Here is a 22,410-nt window from a genome sequence, read left to right on the forward strand (position 1 = left end):
TTGTTGAATCAAGCCCTGAAGTCACCTTATTCTAAACTCCCCAAATTTATGATGTTTCTTCCTCCAGGGAATTAAATGTGTGTCTTGTGGATCTGGACTTGGCTGGAATGCACCAGGATCCTGAAGATCCTTCCATAGCTTCTTCCTGTTGAACCCATTAAGAGAAGATGGCAAAAGTCAACATTACTAGAGACCTCATCCGTAGGCAGATCAAGGTAAGCATTGCAGACTTCTGAATCAGAGTATGAGATCCTTTCTTCCCTAGAGATTCGTTTTACAGATGAAAAAACTGAGATGTAAATTGGTGACTTGCCTAGAGTTACATAGCTAGTTGACAGTAGACCTAGGACTATATAGTTTTTTGTTTGTTTTTTTTTGCAGGGGGCGCAGGTACTGAAGATTAAACCCAAGGTGTTTTATCACTGAGCTATATCCCCAACCTTTTTAAAATTTCTTGAGAGAAGGTCCTGCTAAATTGTTTGAGGCCTTGCTAAGTTGCTGAGACTAACCTCCAACTACATTCCTCTTGCCTTGGCTTCCTAAATTGCTGGGATTACAGGTGTATGCCACCATACCCGTGCTTTCCCATCTTCTTTTATCAAAGAACATGGAATTTATGGAGAGTCCTTTGTCCAAGAGCTTACACCAGCTGCTGAGATCAATACAGTGTGTGTGGTGAGGGAGGGACACCATCTGTGTGTTGTGCACATGCATGTACATCTGATTATTGGGTGGTACACACAAGAGTAAATATAGTTTCTTTTTGCTGCTGCAGCTACTGAGTTGTAAATGTTATGTAGAACCTGGGGGGAATCTTAGTCCCAGTGTAGCTTAGACTCTTTCTTCTCTTCTGTACTAAAGCCTGTCCTGTGCAGTTTATATGTAAAAGTCTCTGATACCTGTAAGATGAATAGAAGACTGTATAGTCAAGTGAGATGGCTTCCAGGCTTTGTCATCCCTTACTAAAGGGGCCATCCAGGGTTTTTTTGTTTTGTGGTGTTTTTTTTTTTATGTGTGTGTGTGTGTGTGTGTGTGTGTGTGTGTGTGTGTGTGTGTATGTGTGTGAGATTCATTAAGTGTATTTATTTTTTTAATTTAAAAAATTTTATTCATATTAGTTTTACATGACAGTAGAACGTATTTTGACATTCATATATGGAGTATAATTTTTCATCCTTCTGGTTGTACATGATATAGAATTTCATTGGTCATGTAATCTATATGCACATAGGAAAGTCATGTCCAATTCATCCTACTATCTTTCCTATTTCCATTCCTCATCCCTTACCTTCATTCCCCTTTGTCTAATCCAAAGTACTTCTATTCTTCCCTACCCTCACCCTTTATTGTGAGTTATCATCTACATATCAGAAAGAGTATTCGGCCTTTGGTTTTGGGGGATTGGCTTATTTCACTTAGCATGATAGTTACCGGTTCCATTCATTTAACATTTATTGGCCAATGCCATAATTTTATTTCTCTTTAAGGCTGAGTAGTATTCCATTGTGTATATATACCACATTTTCTTTATCCATTCATCTGTTGAAAGGCACCTAGGCTAAATCCATAGCTTAGCTATTGTGAATTGAGCTGCTATAAATATTGATGTGGCTGCATCACTGTAGTATGCTGACTTTAAGTCCTTTGGGTATAAACTGAGGAGTGGGATAACTGGTTAAGTGGGGGTTGCATTCTTAGTTTTCTAAAGAGTCTCCATCTGCTTTCCAGAGTGATTGCACCAATTTGCAGTCCCACCAGCATTGTATGAGCCATCCAGGTTTAAAGGAATAGAATCAGCCTAGGCATGATGTACTTCTATAGTAAGAATCCCAAACTACAGTCAGAAGTTTCATCTCATCACTGTCCTAATTAACTATCTATATGACAGTTACTGTGCTTTGATTTTTTTCCCATCCAAGTACTAATCAGGTCTGACCCTGCTTAGCTTTTGAGATCAAATGAGATTAGACACATTCAGGATGGATGGTATGACCATAGACTATGCCTCAGTTTTCTATTGTTAAATAATATCTTTTTGCCTCTAAGATGATTTTGAGCATGAAATATTAAAGGAAATGAGAAATGCTTTGAAAATGCTTTTTAAATGCTAAAAAATGTAAACTAGAATATGTTTTTAAATTAAGTAGTATTCAGCCTAAACTATAGTCATCATCTAGAAGGACTGAGTGCATGCCTGTATAGGAGCCATGTACTTGGTGCATGTTTTAGCCTTTATATTTTGTATATTTCCCCCTGAATCCTCCTAACTTTGTCTTTTTGGGGGATTTGGGAGATGTCAATAGACTGGGTGTCCCCAAGAATAGACTATTACTTAGAGGTACAAACTCAGTAGGTTACTTTTTTCCTTAATGTATCTTCTACAGTATATATCCTAAATATGATACCTACCCTCTCCAACCTAAATATGATTACATTCCATATTTGTTGTTTCCATTTTTTCTTTTACTTTTTGTCTTAAAAAAACAAAAACAAAAACCTCAGGGCTGAGGTTGTGCTCAGTGGTAGAGTGCTCAATTTGTATGTTTGAGGCCATGGTTTGATCCTCAGCACCATATAAATAAATAAAATAAAGATTGTGTTCAACTACAACTGAAAAAATAAAATATTTAAAAGAAACTCGACAGAATTTAGTGTTTCATTATACATTCTATTCTGTTATACTCTATTGTCAGCCCAAGAGTAGTACAAACTCATATACATCAATTCTTTATCTTTTATATTTCCTGTAGTGCCCAGCCTGGGCTGGATATAGAATTATGTAAATATTAAATTATGTTGAATTGAATCAATGAAATCATGAGTTTCTATTTCCAGGAGCGAGGTGCCCTGAGCTTTGAAAGGCGCTACCATGTCACTGACCCCTTTATCCGGCGGCTGGGCCTGGAAGCAGAGCTGCAGGTAAGAGATTTAGTTTACACCCTAGAAACATATGACCTTCTCTTCTTTTCTGCATGCAAGACTCCTCTTGATATTGTTAAAAGCAAACACATTACCTCTCCTTTTATTAGCTAAATCTGAATCCAGTTTAGTGATTAACACAGTCACATAGAAATTATTTTTTTTGAACTTGTTATTTGCTGTGTGATTTTCTAAGCTTATTGAATTCCATATCACTCTTTTTACTGTTAGTGTAGACTGTAATGATTCTTACCTGTATATAGGAACTCAGAATTTACAAAGTATTTTCAGACATATACACATAATGCTTAGTTAGATGCACACATACATTTTTTTATTTTCACTTCAAAGCAGTTCTATGGGAATATAAACAAGAAGTAGGTATTTTTAAAAACAGGTTAAGAAAGGCCAAGCACCTTGTCCAGGATTGGTCTAACAAATCCATAAAGGGGCCAGGCTTTTAGTCTAGAAATGTATCTTTTTCGTTTTGTCTGATATAGAGGCATTCAATTGCGTTTTCTTATTTAAGATTCTATTTAAATTCAACTTTTAGGTGTCCTACCCAACTTAGTGTTATGTCTAGGTTGAGTAAGAATTCTCTTTGGCTCCTTAGGTTAGTATTTATAAGTGACAGTATTGATCTTAGAAAAGGAAGTAGAATTTTGTTTAATGTTAGCAGTGTAATCTTGAGGTAATGAGATTATAGGTGATTGTTTTTTGCTTCCTTTTAGGCTTAAACTTGTGTCTGTTATAAAATATAAAGTGTAATTACAGTAATAGTAATATGGAAAAGGTTGGGGAAGTTACTTACTTTTTTTTATTATTATTATTATTATTATTGTTTTGTCAGGGATTGAATCCAGGACCTTGCTCCTGCTAGGCAAGCATGCTACCACTGAGATACATCCTTAGCCTGGGGAATCACATTCTTAATCCTATCTCAGTAATACAATTGTTATTGTTATTTTGAATAACTCCTTTTATCTCTTGAAAATTTTTACATAATTTTAATCATACCTTACTTTGAAACTTGTGTCTTTTTAAAGTTAACATACAATCTTTTTTTCCATGTTATCAAGTAGTCATCACAATTTTTTCTTAATGTTTTGCTGATTATAGAAGTAATAAATGTCATAGAAGAAAATATGGACTACATAGAAAAATATAGGGAAGAAAACAAAATCATTTTAATTCTACCATATAGAGATAGACATTAGTAACATTTTGTATGTTAACATTGGTAACATTTTGTGTATTATGAAGCAGAATTCTTATTAAGAGACTGGATATTAGAGGAAAATAATTAGTTTTAAATCCTGTCTTTTCCACTTACTAGCTCTATATAGCCTTGTACAAGTTATTCCTAGTTTATTTTTTTTATTTTTTATATTTATTTTACTAGGGATTGCATCCAGGGGTGCTTTACCACTGAACCACATTCCCAGTCCTATTTATTTGTTTGTTTAATTATTTATTTAGACACAAGGTCTCACTAAGTTGCTTAGGGCTTCACTAAGCTACTTGGGTTGACTTTAAACTTGGGGTCCTCCTGCCTCAGCTTCCCAAATTGCAGGGATTACAGGTGTGTACCTCCACACCTAGGGACCTGAGCAGTTTTCTTAGAGTGATGGGAATAAAAGCTATATTGGAGGAGCTGGTTAGTGAATTGGAAGTGAGGGAACAACAAGAGCAGGTGTAGACAACTCTGAAACTTTTTTTTTTTTTTTTAACAAAAGGAAGCAGAGAAATTGGTCAATAGTCAAACAGGTCTACCGGATCAAAGGAAGGATTTGTAAGAACAGGAAGAAATATTAGAGCATGTTTATGTTGATGAGAGAGGAAAATATTGGCAGAATATCTGAAGCAGGAATGTCCTAGGGAAGGCTGTAGGGAAGGATTCAGAGTAAAAGCAGAGGACGTGGCTTTTGATAGGCGCAAGGACGATTCTGTCATTGTTACAGGGTCCAATGAAGTCTAGGATTAGGAGAGACACATGGACTAGAGAAAAAAAAAATCTAGATAGAGTCACAGAGGTAGTCTATACTAGCAACTCAGCAATAGATTGCATGCTTAGCATACTTGAGGCCCTGGGTTCAATTTCAGCACACACACAAAAAAAAGAGTGGCAATTAAACTACTGTTACTTAGCAAGAATCAAGATATTAAACTGTCTTTTTGGGGGGAGGCGGGGTATACTGCCACCATGCCCAGGTCAAACTGTCTTGTAATCATTCATTCTCATGCACATGCAGTGATAACAGAAAAGCCATTTTTACTTAAAATGCCCTGGAAGTTAAGCAGTAAAAGGTATTAATGTTATTAAATTTCAATCCTTAAATATAATCTGTAGCATTCTATATGATGGATGTGAAATACTCACAAAGTCCTTGTGCTGTATTCTGAAACATGATGGTTGCCTTGAAGAAAATACTTGTGCAGTTACTTGAGGTGCAAGTTCAAGTAAGCATTATTATTTTTTTTTTTAATGGAACACCATCAAAAAGAATGTCTAGCCAGGGGTTGGGGTTATGGCTCAGTGATAGAGCGCTCGTCTCACACACGCAAAGCCCTGGGTTTGATCCTCAGCACCAGCACCACATAAAAATAAATAAATAAATAAATAAATAAATAAATAAAGTTATTGTGTACAACTACAAAAAATAAATATTTAAAAAAAAAGAATGACTAGCAGACAAAAACCATGATTATTCAAAAGTGAGTATTTGGCAGACATTTTCTTGAAAAATGAATAAAGTGAACTGTCAGGAAAACAACTGACAGTATTTTTTGCCAAGGAAAAAGTTTGAGTTTTTAAGCAAAAAGAGAAAATTAGTGTATAGGAACACTTGTGTCTGTCACCTAAAGTTGATAACTTTTTGGCACTTTGAATGACTTTCTAGATGGGATCCATGGTAATATTAACAAATGTTAGCAATGTTGTATGGGCAGTGTAGGTCTGGCTAGAATTCATTGTGCCACAGAACCAGTTAGCAATGTTGTATAATTGTGTTAACATTTGAAGATCTTCATATTTCAGTGAGTCACTGTTTTCAAACTGACCAATGTATGATAAAACAAAATCATTCATATATAAGAGACCCATTTATAGATTCAGTACAGAATCCACCAATGTGTTTTTTGGTATTTGGGTTTTCTGATGCTAGAGATGGAACCCATAGCCTCATTCATGCTAAGGATATGCAGGATATGTTCTACCACGAAGCTACATCTTCAGCCCCATACAAATTCATTTTAATGTAGCAGGAGACCAATCATTCATTTATGTGGTTTCAGATTCTACATTCTAAGTAACCTTTAAGAAACTATTACTTGGCTGAGTGCAGTGGTGCCTGCCTATAATCCCAGCAGCTCAGGAGGCAGAGGGAGGAGGATCACAAGTTCAAAGCCATCCTCAGCAATTTAGCAAGGCCCTAAGCAACTCAGTAGTCTCTAAATAAAATACAAAAGAGAGCTGGGAATGTGGCTCAGTGGTCAAGTGCCCCTGAGTCCAATCCCCAGTAATCTCCCCACAAAGAGAAACTATTATTTGTCAAATTTTGGTATTATATCAAAGAAGGATCTACGCAGTTATCTGAAAAGGCTATTGAAATACTTCTCCTTTTTCCAACTACTTATCTTTGTGAGCCTGGATTGTTTTCATATTTCTTCAAACTAAAATAACATTGCAACAAACAGTGCAAAAGCAGATGAGAGCTGGGCGCAGTGTTGCACGCCTATAATTCCAGTGGCTTGGGAGGCTGAGCCAGGAGAATCGCAAGTTCGAAGCCAGTGTCGCAATTTGGTGAGGCACTTAGCAACTGAGACCCTGTCTCTAAATAAAATGTGAAAAAGGGCTGGGGATGTGGCTCAGTGGTTGAGCACCCCTGGGTTCAATCCTCAGTACACACACACACACACACACAAAAAAAAAAAAAAAAAAAAAAAGCAGATAAGAACCTATTAATCTACCATTATGCTAGAAATTAAAAGAGGTTTGCAAAAATATAAAACAGTGCCACTCTTTTGTTTTTTTTAGTTGTAGATAGACACAATACCTTCATTTTATTTATTTATTTGTTTGTTTGTTTTTTTTATGTGGTACTGAGGATCAAACCCAGTGCCTCTCACATGCTGGGTGAGCACTCTACCACTGAGCCACAACCCCAGCCCAGACTTTCATAATTTTACCATTTCAATATATAAAGATATTTTTAATCTTTTATGAGTTCAGAGTGTTGTGTTACATGAACATACCATAATTTATTTACATTGTCCCTAATATAGACATGTAGATTAATTCTAATCTTTTGTATGTACAGAGTTATTGCCTTCCATGGAATTTTTTAACCTATTTATTTAGGTACTGGGTATTGAACCCACGGATGTTTTAACACTAACTAAGCTACATCCCCAGCCTTTTTTTTTTTTTTTTTAATTGAGACAAGGTCTCAGTTTCCCAGACTGAGCCTCAAACCTGCAATCCTCAGCCTCCTGAGTTGTTGGGATTACTGGTGTGAGCCCCCGTGCCTGGCAATTTTGTACCAATTTAAACTCCTGTTATACTTCTTCACTCTTATATCAGACCTAATACTCAAGAGACATTGTTTTCTACCAAATCCCAATATGATCAATATTATTGCGACATTATTCAAACAAGTGCAAAATGATGAACCAGGGAGAACTTAATACAACTTTCACACTCAGAAACATGTGGTTTAGGTTGATGCCTGAAAGATGGATGGGAGTAACTAACCAGATGGGTGGGGTGGTAGGGAGAGAAAGAATGTTCCAGAACAGCATGTGATACACGAGAGAGCAGAAGGTACTCAGTCCAAGAGAACAAACAGTCAAAGAATACAAATAGAAGAGGAATGACAGATGAGGCTGATAAAGTGAGTGTGGATGGATTGTTTATCGTGAAGGCTGCTATAAGCTATGTTGAAGACTGAGGACAGTAGAGAGCCATTGAATGGCTTATAGCATAGAAACAACACGATCAGAGTGTGCTTTAAAAAAATTAATCTTGTCAGGATCAGGTTTGGTGGTGCACACCTGTAATCTCAGTAAATCAGGATGCTGATACAGGTCGACTGCGAGTTCTAGGCTAGCCTCAGCAATTTAGCAATGCCCTAAGAAACTTAATGTCTCTAATTAAAAAATAAAAATAATCTTGGCTTCAAAATGAAGAATAGATTGAAGAAGTTTAAACTGGAGACAGCCAAACCAATTATGAAGTGTGACAGTGACTTAGGAAGAGGTTATAGGCTATCTGAACTAAGATAGTGGTAGTTTGTTTGGATGGAGAAAAGTCAGTAGATTTGAAATGTTTAAAAGATAGAATCATCAGAATATTTGGTGATTGGATGTGGAAAAATAGGAAGAGAAGAGTAACAAATGAAGGTCTGGCTTAAGTGGCAGGGTAGAAAGTAGGATCATTTGCTGAGTTCGGGAACATTGGTACATGAATAGATTTGAGGGAAAGATGACCTGTTTGGTAATGATGTTCTGTGTCCATTTAGCAGTATCTAGACAGGTATTTGGATTTGAGCTAGGAATAGAGGTATAGTCTAAAGATGTTATTTGGGAGTAGTGAGCAACATATAGATTGGAGCCATGAATGTAAGTTGTGATTGCACTTGGGGAATGTGTATAGTAAGAAGGATGTCTAGATGAATCTATGAAAATCGACTTTTTGAGGGGGTGGGTACTGGGGATTGAACCCAGGGGCACTCAACCACTAACCACATCCCCAGCCCTTCTTTGTATTTTTTTAGAGACAGGGTTTCACTGAGTTGCTTAGTGCCTCACCATTGCTGAGGCTGGCTTTGAATTCTGAATCCTCCTGCCTCAGCCTCCTGAGCTGCTGGGATTACAGGCATGGGCCACCATGCCTGGCTGAAGACCAACATTTAAGGGCCAGGTGAATGATGAGGAGTATGTAAAACGTTAAGAACAACTATAAGGAATCTCCATACTACTTTCCAAATTGGCTGCACCAATTTGCAGTCCCACCAGCAGTGTATTAGTGTACCTTTTCCCCCCACCCCGAATCCTCGCCAGCACTTGTTGTTGTTTGTCTTCATAATGGCTGCCACTCTTACTGGAGTGAGATGGTATCTTAGAGTAGTTTTAATTTGTATTTCTCTGATTGCTAGAGATGATGAGCATTTTTTCGTGGACACAGCCTCATCAATGTTTATAGTAGCACAATTTATAATAGCTAAACTGTGGAGCCAACCTAGATGTCCTTCAGTGGATGAATGGATAAAAAAAAAATGTGGCATTTATATACAATGGAATATTACTCAGCAATAAAAAGTATAAGATCATGGTATTTCCAGGGAAATGGATGGCATTAGAGAAGATTATGCTAAGTGAAGTTAGCCAATCCCAACAAAACAAATGCCGAACGTCTTCTTTGATATAAGGCAGTGACTCAAAATGGGGTTGGGAGAGAGAGCAAGGGAGGAAGATTATCTCTAGATAGGGAATAGGAGTGGGAGGGGAAGGGAGGGAGAAGGGGAATAGCATGGATGATGGAAGGAGACCCTCATCATTATACAAAATACATGTATGAAGATGTGCATTTGGTGTCAACATACCTTATACACAATCAGAGACGATAAATTGTGATATAAAGGTGTATTAAGAATTATAATGCAAAAATAAATAATATAATTAATTTAAAAAAAAAAGAACAACTATAAGGACTGGAGGTTGATAGATGCTTCCCTGACATGCACGAAGCTCTGTGTTCAGTCCTCAGTACCACCAAAAACCAAAGCAAATAAACTAAAAAACAACCAAAGGGGTAGGAAGGAGAACAGAGAGCATGATGTTGCAGAACACAGAAGAAAGTTTCATTGAGGAGAAAATGGTCAACACCATCAAATACTGCCAAAGGTCAAGTAAAATAAAGACCAAGAAGTATCCATTGATTTTGGGAAAGGAAGCCATAATAGTAACTTTGGCAAAAGCCATGTCTCTGGAGTATGGTGTTGATAAATAGAAGAATTATTGAGAAGTGAAAGGATGAAAGTACCAAATATAGTTACTATTTCAGCCCAGCTATAAAGGGGAAGAGTAATGGAAAGCCATAGTTAGAACCAGATTTGGTACCGAGGAAGGAATTTTTTAGGTTAAAAGAGATTTGAGCATGTTTAATCTCTAGAGGAATGAATTGGTAGAGAAAGTGAAAGTTGAAGATATATAAAGTAATCTAAAGTGGGGGTTTGTCAAATATATGTTGCAAGAGAATATTGTGGTAATGAGTTAATGGATTTTTTTTTTTTTGAGAGGAGATGTCCTACTATGTTGTTAGGCTGGTCTCAAAATCCTGGGGTCAGGGGCTAGGGATAGAGCTCAATTGGTAGAGTGCTTTCCTATGTACAACAAGGCCCTGGGTTCAATCCCCAGCACGAAAAAAAAAAAATCCTGAGTTTATATAATCCTCCTGCCTCACCTTCTCTGGTGGCTGGGACTGTGGGCACACGCCACCATGCTGGGCTTTGAATCGTGGACTCTTAACTGGGTAGAGAAGGAGAGGAGACAGCTTGTCTGCCTGGGCTTGGTTAGAGGTCCTTTTAAGATGAAGAATCACCAAAGCATGATGTGTACAGATATAAAGATATTCTCTTGTTCTTGGCTTTTTCTACCTATCAATATATCTTAGAAGTCAAGCCTATAAGTTCATAGAGTTCTTCCTTATTTTTCATATGTGTGGTACAGTCTTGTGTAGCAGTATTTATTCAATGGATTGTCCAACTATGAGCACTTAGAGTTGTTTCTAATAGTTTATAATTACGTCAATACCATAGTGAATAACCTTGAATATATGTATTTTAGTATTGCTGGAGATGTAACTTTAGGTGAAAAAAAAAACAAATCCTAGAAGTAGAGTGCTGGTCAGAGGGCAAATGTATGTGTAGTTTTGTTAGATATTGCCAAATTTCCCACCATGGGAGTTGCACAGTTTACCTTTTTGCCAGAAATAAATGAGAGTGCCTGTTTTTCTACAGCTTACCAATGGACTTTGTGGTTAAGCTTTTGACTTTTTTTTTTTTTTTGGGTGGTGCTTGGGATTGATCACAGGACCTTGTGCATACTAGGCAGGCACTCTGCCAACTGAGCTATTCCCCTAGTCCCCTTGACTTTTTTTTTTAACATCCTGACAGGTGAAAAAATAGTAGGTCAGTATAAGAAAAATGATATCTCAGAGTAAGTTACATTTCTCTTATGAATGAGTTGACTTACATTTCATATGTGTGAGGGCCACTTAATGTAATTTTTGCCAATTTTTCTGTAACAAGGGAGAACAATAATTAATATATGTTTCTGCATATTTTTTGGCAGACAGAAGTGCAGGAAGGATAAGCAGAAACTAATGAAATTGGTCACCTCGAGAAGCAGAGGTGGCAATGGTGGAGGGATGGAAAAAGGAAAGTAACCCTTCTCTGGACTTTTTTATAATTTTCACTTTACAAACCATGTTGAGATTTTACATACTCAAAAAGTAAGATTGAATCAAGAAAAATATAAGATGGATGCCAACTAAATCAAGTAATTTTTTTTTTTTTTGGTATGGGGAGTGAACCCAGAGGTACTTTACCACTGAGCTACATACCCAATCTTTTTCTTTTCTTTTTCGTTTTTGAGACAGGGTCTCACTAAGTTCCTGAAGGTCTTTTTATATTGCTAAAGTTGGCCTTGAACTTGAAATCAACCTGCCTCATCAGCCTCCCAAGTCACTGAGATTACAGTGAACTTCAAATAAATCTTTTGTTGTTGTTGTTAAACAGGGACTGAACTCAGGGGCAGCTCTAACATTGAGCTGCATCACTAGCCATATATATATATATATATTTTTTTTTTTTTTTTGAGACGGGGTCTTGCTAAGTTGCTGAGGCTGGCCTCAAACTTGCAATCCTCCTGAGTCTCTGAGATTACAGGTGTGTGCCACCATGCTCAACTTGAACTATACTTTGTAGATTTGTTATTGGGGATAGTATTGCTATAGCAATTCTGTAACTTTTTTTTAAGAGAGAGAGAGAGAGAGAGAGAATTTTTAATATTTATTTTTTAGTCCTCGGCGGACACAACATCTTTGTTGGTATGTGGTGCAGAGGATCGAACCCGGGCCGCACGCATGCCAGGCGAGCACGCATGCCAGGCGAGCACGCATGCCAGGCGAGCACGCTACCGCTTGAGCCACATCCCCAGCCCCTATTCTGTAATATTTTATATGTGTGTTGTAGAATTGAATGAATAAACATACCAATGCCAAAATTATCTCTGTGGCAAAAGGAATATTCAAATAGGGAAAGGCAAAGAACTCTGAAATATTGTATTGATATTATGAACTCATGATTTTTAAAATATGTATGTAAAATGTGTGTGTGTGTGTATGTGTTTATCTAGCTTTTGTCCATTGAAAGGGTCTAGAAACATTACACCTCAATAACTACTGTTTAATAAGCTAGGTGTGTGGCACATGCATATAATCCTAGCAACTCCGGAGGATGAAGAAAGAGGATCACAAGTTTGAGACCAGCCTCAGCAATTTAGCAAGACAAAATAAAATAAAAAGGGATAGGTATGTAACTCAGTGGTAAAGCAATCCTGGGTTCAATCCCCAGTATCTCATAAATAAACAAACAAATAAATAGATAGTTACTATTTTTAAAATACCATTCGATACTGTAAGGAATCAGGAGTCCTTGGAGAAATAATTGGCTGGGACAGAGAAAGTATAAGGTGAATCTATAACATATTGTGCTGAAAAGTAAAAAAGTATATTAAAAATGACAGGAATATATTGTAAAGACGTAGGAGCCAGCTTGCAGGCCATATTGTTGGCCAGATCTGGAACAATTTTAGTATATGGAATGAATCATGACTGTAGTAAATTAAAACCCATCAAGTAAAAACAATATTGAGTTTTGGGGCTGGGGTTGTAGCTCAATTGTAGAGCACTTGTCTAATACATGTGAGACACTAAGTTTGATCCTCGGCACCATATATAAATAAATAAAATAAAGGTATTGTGTCCATCTATAACTAAAAAATATATTTTTAAAAATCTGAGTTTACACCAGTGGAGGTGCAGTTCATTCTACTAGAATGCCAACCATTAAATAAAGAAATGATAGAAGTAGAAAATCATCATTTTTATGACTACCATACTAATAAATGATTGAGGCAGGAATAATCAATGGGTGACTGAAACCACTGTGTGAAAATTTGATGAAGGACAAAATATTTGCACAATATAAAGTATTTCCTCACAGATAACAAAGGGAAAAATCGTAACATTATGGTGGAGAAACCTGGTGGGTACCACTTTAACCAGGACAAATAGGCAATATATGCCACCTGATATTAAGCAATGAGGACACAAAATCATTGAGGTAGTATTTCTGACAAAATACATTAGCTAAATCTAATGAGGAAATAGTGAGACAAATCCAAACTAATCAGAAGAACTGATTTATTCTTCAAAAATGTCAATGTCATTAACAAAGAAAGGCTGAGGAGCTTTCCAAGGTAAAAGACCAAAGAGTAAGTGACAGCTAAATGCAGTGTGTGATCCTGAGTTGGCCCCTGGGTCATGAAAATAAAGAGGATATTATTGGGACAGTTGTCAAAATCTGAATTTGGAATTCAGAATTGTAATTAGGTATTGGTATTGTATTAATGATAAATTTCTTGTTTTTATAAATATCCCTGGATAAATAAAAGAACAACAGTGTTCTCAGAAAATACACAGTAGTAGATTAGTGGAAAGAGTCTTGCAGTCTGCAAATTATTATCCAGTCAGGAAGAAAGTGCTGTCACATGTGAGTGTGGTGGGATGGGTATAGAGACAAAGCAGGGAGAAAAGGAGAGAAATAAAATGTGGCAGTGTTAATAAATTAGATGGAAAGGATGTATGGATATTCTTGTACTATTCTTGAAATTTTTAATACATTTGAAATTGTTTCAAAATAGTAAGTTAAAAAGGTTCATTGAGAAAATACAAAGGACTGTTGTAGCAGCAACCAAATAAGATAGCCAGAAGGAACTTGAGATTAGAGAACTTAACGTTAATTAGTATTAATTCTAAAATATTCTATTATATAAAACTATATCACTCTTCCTTTTTCCTTGGACATTTGTTGAAAATTCACCAAGCCCCTTTTAGTTATGTGTTAGCTCATCTTGACTCAATGATTTTTATTGCCATAGATGGACAGAGACCAAATATCTGGACTTTTCTGCAATCTCAGAAAAACGGGGGGGTGGGGGGGCACTTGCTTTCATTTTTGGTTATATCACCAGAATTTTCCTTTTTCACATTGGAGATTGTGATCACACTTTGATTCCTCCTATTTAATTCATCTGTGGGATTTCTTGACATGGTAGAGAAGAGAGGAGAGAAAATTCATTTTACAAATGAGAATAAAACTGAACATTTCTGAGGTCATATGAGTGTGGAAATAAGATTAATGGGATTTATGTCAGGCCTATTACTCCAGAGTTCATATTCTTTCCACCTCATCACTGTGTCTTATTTTTAAAAGGGCTCAATAAACAGTTCTTTGCTTGTGAATTTATTCTTTTGCCTTATTAGTTTTCTTAGTATTATTCTTTAAAAAGTTACATATATTATACCAAATCTTGAGATACTCAAGTCTCATATAAAATGGTATGGTATTTGCATATAACTCTTGCATGAACTCACAAATACTTTAAATAATCTCTAGATTACTCAAAATTCCTAATAAAATGTAAATGTTATGTAAATAATTGTTGTTTCAAGAATAAGTATAAGAAAAAAAAGTCTTCATGTTGATTACAGGTGCAGCCATCATAGCTCTGTTTTTGATCTATTACTGGTTGAATCTATAGATATGGGATCTAGCAGTATAGGGATCCAACTATATATATATATTTTTTCACCTCTACAATCTGGTCTTATTGCTCTTTATTTCCATTTTTCTTATATAATTTATTCATAAATTCAAGTTACAAGTTTATGGAACCAAATCATAAACTAGACCAATATGCTTTTTTAATAGAATTGGTGGAGCAGTTCCATGAGCATAGTGCAACCTGATCTAACCATTTGTCAGTTTTTCTTTTTTTACATCTTAGAGAAGTAAACTAGGTATCAAGTTCATCAAATAGTCACATTCAAAGAAAAAGATGGGGAGGGGATATGATTTCATGAGAGATTTCAAGAGGTAGCAAATTATAGTATGTGGGCCAAAGCCAGACTACTACCTGTTAGTTTATTTTGTATTTTATTTAAGTGTACAATTCAGTGTTTTTTAAGTATATTCACCAAGTTGTGCAATCATTAGTGGTTGCTAACTCCAGAACATTTTCATCATCCCCAAAATGAACCTCTTACCCATATTAGCAGTCACTCATTCCCCTTGTCCCATCCCCAGTGGCATCCCAGAAACCACTAATCTATTTTCTATCACAATAGATTTTCCTATTCTTGGCATTTCATATAAATAGAATCAGACAGTATGTGGCTTTTTTGTGTCAGACTTTTTACATTTAGCATAATGTTTTAGAGGCTCATCTATGTTGTAATATGAATCAATACTTTGTTCCTTTTGTGGCTAAATAACATTGCATTGTTACATTTACCATAGTTTGTCCATTCATAGTTTACAGACATTTAGATTGTTTTTACTTTTTGGTTATTATGAATAATGCTGCTATAAAACCTCATGTGCAAGTTTTTTGTGTAAATGTATATTTTCAGTATGTACCTAAGGATAGAACTACTGAGTTATATGGTAACTAAATGTTTAACTTTTTGAGGAATTGCCAACCTCTTTTTTTTTTTTCCCCTCAGTACTAGGGATTGAACTAGGGCATTCTACCACCAAATTACATTGCTTTTTTATTTTCTTGTCTTAAGACAGGGTCTCACTGAGTTTCTAGGCTAGCCTTGAACTTGCAATCCTGCCTCAATCTCCCAAACTGTTGGGATTGTAGATGTAAGCTTCCATACCCAGCTACTAAACTGTTTCCTAAAGTGGCAGACATATATGACAGTTCCAATTTTTCAACATCCTCACCAATACTTTTTTTTTTTTTGATACTAGAGATTGAACCCAGGGGTGCTTTACCACTGAGCTATATCCCCAGCCCATTTTATTTTTTGAGACAGTCTTGCTAGTTTGCTTAGGGTCTCACTAAGTTGCTGAGGCTAGCCTTGAATTTGCAGTCTTCCTGCCTGAGCCTCCCAAGTCATTGAAATTACAGGCATGTGCCAAGTATCCACCATCAACACTTCTTATTATCCATCTTTTTGACTATAGCTATCCTAAGAGGAATAAAGTAGTATCTAATTGTTTTGATTTTCATTTCCTTGATGGCCAGTGATGTTGACACTTCTTTTCATGTGCTTATTGGCCATATTGGTTTATTTTCTTTGGGTAAATGTATTCACATCCTTGGTCCATTTGAATTATTTGTCTTTTTGTTGATGAATCATAAGAGGTTTATTTATGTGATTTGAAATTTTTTTTCTTTGTGTTGTTTTCTTCCTTCTTTCTTTTTTATTTTTCAAAAAATATTTTTTTATTTGGAGACTGGGTCTCACTAGTTTTCCCAGGATGGCCTTGAACTTGTGATCTTTTCTTGGTAGTGCCTTTTATGCACAAAAGTTTTACCTTAAATAAAATCAAATTTAATTTTTTCTTTGTCACTCCTGCTTTTGGTGTTGCATCTAAGAAACATTGCTATGCTGGGTGTGGTGGTACATGTCTATAATCTTAGCTACCTGGGAGGCCAAGGCAGGAGGATTGCAAGTTTTAGGCAAGCCTTGGCTACTATGTAGCATAAACCCTGTCTCAAAATAAAAAGCAAAAAATAAAAAAGTTCAGTGGTAGAACTCCCTTGGGTTCAATCCCTAGTGCTATCCCCCCCGCGGCTCACACACACATATACAAAGACTATCCTCCCATTGAATTGTCCTAAACCCTTATCATAAATCAAGTGATCACAAATGTATGGAATTTTTTTTATTAGCAGCCAACTGTATTCTGTTGATCTAAATGTCTATCCTTATTCCAGTACTATTTTGTAGCATGTTATGAAGTTGGGAAGTATGAATCTTCCAACTTTGTTTTTTTCCAATTCCAAGATTGTTTTTTTGGTTATTCTGGTCCTTTGAATTTCCATACAGATTTAAAGTCTACTGCCACCTGTTTTTATAAATAAAGTTTTATTGGAACACAGCCACACTCATTCATTTATGTATTGTCTGTCTGCTTTAGTGATTCAATGGTAGAATTGAGTAGTTCAGACAGAGACCATATGGTGTGCAAAGCCTAAAATATCTACTCTCTGGCCCTTTAACAGAAAACGTTGTCAACCCCTCCTTTAGATAATGGAGTTAACGCATGCTTTGAAGCACCAGAGGTCCATTCATTCTAGATATGCCATTCATTAATTCACTCATACATTCAGGCACATACCAAGTGCCCAATTGTATGCCAGGAATATTCTAGACATTGGAGAGATGAATATAGCAGCAAGTAAGTCCAACACAGTTCTTGTTCTCTTGAAGCTCATTGCCATGGCCTACAGCACTCCTTTAAATTCTGGTCTCCACTTACTTCCCTGAGCCCATTTTGTTCATCTTACTTGTCCCTTTCATCACTATGCTCTGGCCACTTTGGTTTTCATTCTATTTCTATAGCAAAACAAGCTTCTTCCTACCTTTGTGTTTGTTCTTCCTTACATGTGGAATTATTTGCCTTGAGATCTTTTTGTACCTCACTCCTTATCAACATTCAGATTTCTTAAGTATCACTTCCTCAGAGAGGCTGTCCCTGACTACAGTACATCTAGAGCATGTCCAGACCACCATGTTTTATGTTCTTCGTAGCACTCACTGCTCTCTGACTCCTGTTTATTTTTCCTCTCCCCACCCCACTGGAGTTTTCTGCCTTATTTACCACAGTAGCCTTTGCATGTATAAGATGCCTAGTACATAGTAGTTCTCAGATACTGTTCAGGAATTGAATAACTAAAGAGACCTTGCAGAGATAGACAGGAGATGTAGGCTCAGTATAAGGAAAAACTTTCTAGTGTGAATTATTGTTGTTGCCTTGCCTCACTGTACTTATAAATATTTGGAATTTTAGCTATATATATTCAAGTTGAAATATATTTTAAATCACTCCATTTCAAGACTTCTAGAAGTAGTAATGTAAATGTATAACACACTAAGGGAGAGGTGAATAGATATGGTTTAATCTTTTTATAAAATATTTTTTAGTTGTTGATGGACATTTATTTTATTTGCTTCTTTATATGTGGTGCTAGAATTCGAACCCAGTGCCTCACACATATGAGGCAAGAGCTCTACTGCTGGTCTACAACTCCAGCCCCACAGTTTAATCTTTAACATGGATGTTCTATAACCATTGGTAGTGATGCATAGGAGGAGAAAGCTAATGTTATAGGTTGGGACGTGAAGGGGAGAAAACAAAATCTCATCAGCTCCATGGAGATACAGGAGGTATGTTGGTCTGACTCAGTCGTGTTTCCCTGAGTCAGTATAATGCTAGCATATAGCAAGCATTTAAGTTTTAAGAGAGAAAGTTCTAAATAAAAAATAGGCAATGTGACATTATGATTAAAAGCCAAGCTCTGGAATCCCTTGTCAGACAAGAGCTCACATTCTAGATATGCCAGATTCATTAAACTTTTTCTTTATCTGAAACGTGAGGATAGTAACAGTGTTTCCCTCATAAGGTAGTTGTAAAGCATGTATGTAGGGCACAGTGGAAGTGGTGAGGCAGTATATATTAGCTGCTACTACTAAAATCTTTCTTTTTCTCTTTCATTATTGAAGTATGATTTACCTAAAATAAAATGCATTGATTTCAAGCATTTGGATGAATTTTGACAATTGTGTGACTACCACACTCAAGATTTAAAGAAAAAAAAAATGCTTCTGTCACCTGAGAACATTCCCTGTGCCCTTATTCTTTTTTCTTTTTTTTTAATTGTCTTTGTCACAATATCTTTATTTTATTTATTTATTTTTATGTGTTGCTGATGATCAAACCCAGGGCCTCGCACCTGCTAGGCAAGTGCTCTACCGCTGAACCACAATCCCAGCCCCTGGTACCCCTTTTCAATCACCTTCCTATCTCAAAGCAACTACTTTCTGGCTTCTGTCTCCATGGGTTAGTTTTGCCTATTCTTGTACTTTGTGTAAATGCAATTTTATAGTCTGTAGTCTTTTATATCTGGCTTCTTTTGCTGTGTTTTTGTTTTACTCATGTTACATGTTATCTATGTTCATTGCTTTTTATTGCTGAGTAGCATTTCACTGTATGGATATACCATAGCTTGTGTATCCATTGTTCTGTTGTTGTTGGGTTATTTCCAGGTTGGAGCTTTTAAAAATAAAGCATCTATAAATATCCTCATACTAGTCTTTGTATGGACAGATGTTTTCATTTCTCTCAAGTAAATATCTGCAGTGGACTTGCTGAATCACAGGGTAGATATAAGCTTAGCTTACAAGACATTGCCAAACATTTCTCTAAGGCTATAAGGCAATGGTAGCAGTAAGATTTTTTTTTTTTTGGCAGGGGAGGCTGTCTCAAAAAATAAAAAAAGGGCTGAAGACGCAGCTCAGTGGTAGCACGCCTCTGGGTTCAATCCCCAGTATGGACCAAAAATTTAAAAATTTCTTAAAAAAAGTTTTGATTTGTTTTGTTTTTTGGTCACCCCTCACCCACTTTTTTCTTTGTGGTGCGGGGGATTAAACCCAGGGCTTTAGCTGGGCCCACCTGTAATTCCAGCAGCTCCGGAGGCTGAGACAAGACGATCATAAGTTCAAAGTCAGCCCAGGAACTTAGCAAGGCCCTAAGCAAGTTAGTAAAACCCTGTCTCTAAATAAAATATATGATGGGCTCGTGATATGGCTCAGTGGTTAAGTGTCCCTGAGTTCAATCCCCAGTTCTAAAAAATAAAAATAAATAAACCCAGGGCTTTGTGTACACAGCCCCTCCCTTTATTTTTGTCATTCACTGTTAAACTCTGGTATGTCCTAAGCACATTTTCTTCTATTCTTCACTGCAAATATAGATTGTAAACCTGTGGCCAAGTCAGCTATTTATCAAACCCAAGATAACTCCTCTTAAACACTTTGTTCTTTGAAGAATAGGTTCCAAAATGTGTCTTCTAACTTGTAAAGGCCTTTAATAATATTTTTTACTGTAGTTACTTTGTATTTTTGTAATGGTTTGAAATTTTTTCCTCTACTTATTCCAGTTTACCTGCCTGTGAGCTTTTTAAGCATATAAAGAAGAATCCTAAGTATCATATTTAATATGTCTACTATAGACCCTGTCTTCTGCACTTTGAGATAGGGTCTTCTACTAATTTGAGGACAAATATAGTCATTCTGTTTTTTAGTTGGTGTTTTTGTTTGTTGGTTTGGGTTTGGTTTTTTTGGTACCAGAAATTTTTTTATTTTGAGACAGGGTTTCACTAAGTTGCTTAGAGCTTCACTAAGTTGCTGAGGCCACCTTGAACTTGCAATCTTCCTGCCTTGGCCTCCTGAATCACTGGGATTACAGATGTGTGCTACCATACCCAGTTCTCAAATATAATCCTTCTGGAAGCATTAATACATTTCTCATTACCTGAGGGCCTGAACTCCTCAGTTAAAATCTGCCATGTGTCTGTTAGTCGTACTACCTTCTGCAGGCTTCCTAACCTCTCTGAGCATTGCTTTTCTTATTCCTGATATGAATAATGAGAATGGTCTCTTAAATGAGGTAATGGATGTAGAGTAGGTGTTAGTTTCATGTTGCTACCATACAAACTTAGGAACAATACAAGTTCATGATCTTACAGTTCTATAGATCAAAAGACTGATATAGATCCCACCAACGGGTTGGCAGCGCTATGTTTTTTCTGCAGGTTGTAGAATAGAATTCATTTTCTTGCTATTCCCAGCTTCTAGAGACTGCTGCATTTCTTGGCTCCTGGCCCCCTTCTTCTAACTTCAAAGTCAGCAACAGTGGGTACAGTCCCTTTCACACCTCTTTGTCTCTAGTTCTCTGCAGCCAGGAAAGCTTCTGTGATTTCAAGGATTTGTGTGATTAGATTGGGCTCACCTATGTAATTCATTGTAACCTCTCCTGTCTCAAGGCCCTTAATAACTGCCTCTGTGGCACAGTAGATAATGCACTGCACTTTCAGCCAAATCTGCAGTGGCCATTTTTTGAGATAACCCCCCCTGCCCAAAAAAAAAAAAAAAGCCCTTAACTTTAATCACATCTGCAAAGTCTCTTTTGCCACCTAACATTACATATTTATAGGTTTTAGAGAATTAGGATGTGGACACCTGCAGGGGGCCATTATTCTGCTTGCCACGAATAGTTTAGCACTATACATAGCTCTTTGTAAACCCTCAGTAAGTGGCAGTCATTCAAGGCCCTTGGTGCTCTGTGAGATTTCAACATAAAGCTGTGACCCCTGGCACAAGTAATTTACAGTCAGGTGAGTAAATGAAAGAGCTAAGGACAGAAATAATTCTGACCCAGAAAGAGTGACCAGTGATTTGACCAGAGTATCATGGGAAGGCTAAAGGCCTAAGATCAGCAACTGATCTGGCAAGTTTAAGCAGAGATGTGTCCGTCATGTGCACAAGTGAAGAACCTGTGAGGAAATGGGTTTCAACTCAGATGAGAGTATTTACAGGACAAAGAGCAAGGGAATGAGAAGGCAAAGGAATAAGCTTTTTTTTGACTAGGCAGTTGGGAGATTAGACTTGACCATATCTCTCAATTTTTTCCACTAGTCCCACTAACTGGACTCATTTGGTTAGTTAGGCAACAGATACATGCCAGGCACTGTGCCTGGCCTTGGGGATTCAGTAAACATAGTCCACAAAGTTTGCTTTCTCAGGGCTGGTGGAAGAAAACAACCACATCATCACAGAGCCATAACACAATATGACATTAGGAGCCCTTAGGAACATACTTTCTCCCTCTAAAAGACGAGGAAGAAACTACCTGTAAACAGAGACTTGAAGAATGAGTTGGTTAAGATGCTTTGGGTCACAAATGACAGCCCAGCTCAAATCACTTTTAAGAAGAATGAACCAGGGGGCTGGGGTTGTGGCTCAGTGGCAAAGTGCTTGCCTTGCATGTGTGCGGCCCTGGGTTCAATCCTAAGCACCACATAAAAATAAAAATAAATAAATAAAATGAAGGTATAAAAAGAAGAAGAATGAACTGATTGACTCACTTATTTACTGGAAGGACAGGAGTAGGTTGGTGCCAGGCTTAGTTACTCTTATTGGTCTCACTCCAATATTTTAGGATCCCTTGGCTAAGCTTCCCCTGCATATTTATTTCACTCTCAAGCTAACTTCCCTCATGATGGCAAAATGAGTGCATAGTTCCAGGTGTCATGTCTATATCCCTAGAATTCAAAGGAAGAAAGACATCTTTT

At 36.8% G+C, this 22,410-nt stretch overlaps 1 protein-coding gene across 4 annotated transcripts in view; it reads left to right on the forward strand.

The window, feature by feature from the left end:
• The window catches only part of Wdtc1 (WD and tetratricopeptide repeats 1), a 66,394-nt gene that overhangs the window by 20,018 nt on the left and 23,966 nt on the right, over positions 1 to 22,410 (forward strand). For all 4 annotated transcript variants that reach the window (XM_005317659.5, XM_005317658.5, XM_078025694.1 and 1 more), the window contains 2 exons: positions 68 to 215; positions 2,836 to 2,919. In XM_005317659.5, the coding sequence (XP_005317716.1) occupies positions 168 to 215; positions 2,836 to 2,919 (132 nt within the window). In that variant the 5' untranslated portion in view covers positions 68 to 167. The remainder of the gene's footprint in view (positions 1 to 67; positions 216 to 2,835; positions 2,920 to 22,410) is intronic.

The sequence above is a fragment of the Ictidomys tridecemlineatus genome, chromosome 11, assembly GCF_052094955.1.
Source record: "Ictidomys tridecemlineatus isolate mIctTri1 chromosome 11, mIctTri1.hap1, whole genome shotgun sequence".
Classification (NCBI taxonomy): Eukaryota; Metazoa; Chordata; class Mammalia; order Rodentia; family Sciuridae; genus Ictidomys; species Ictidomys tridecemlineatus.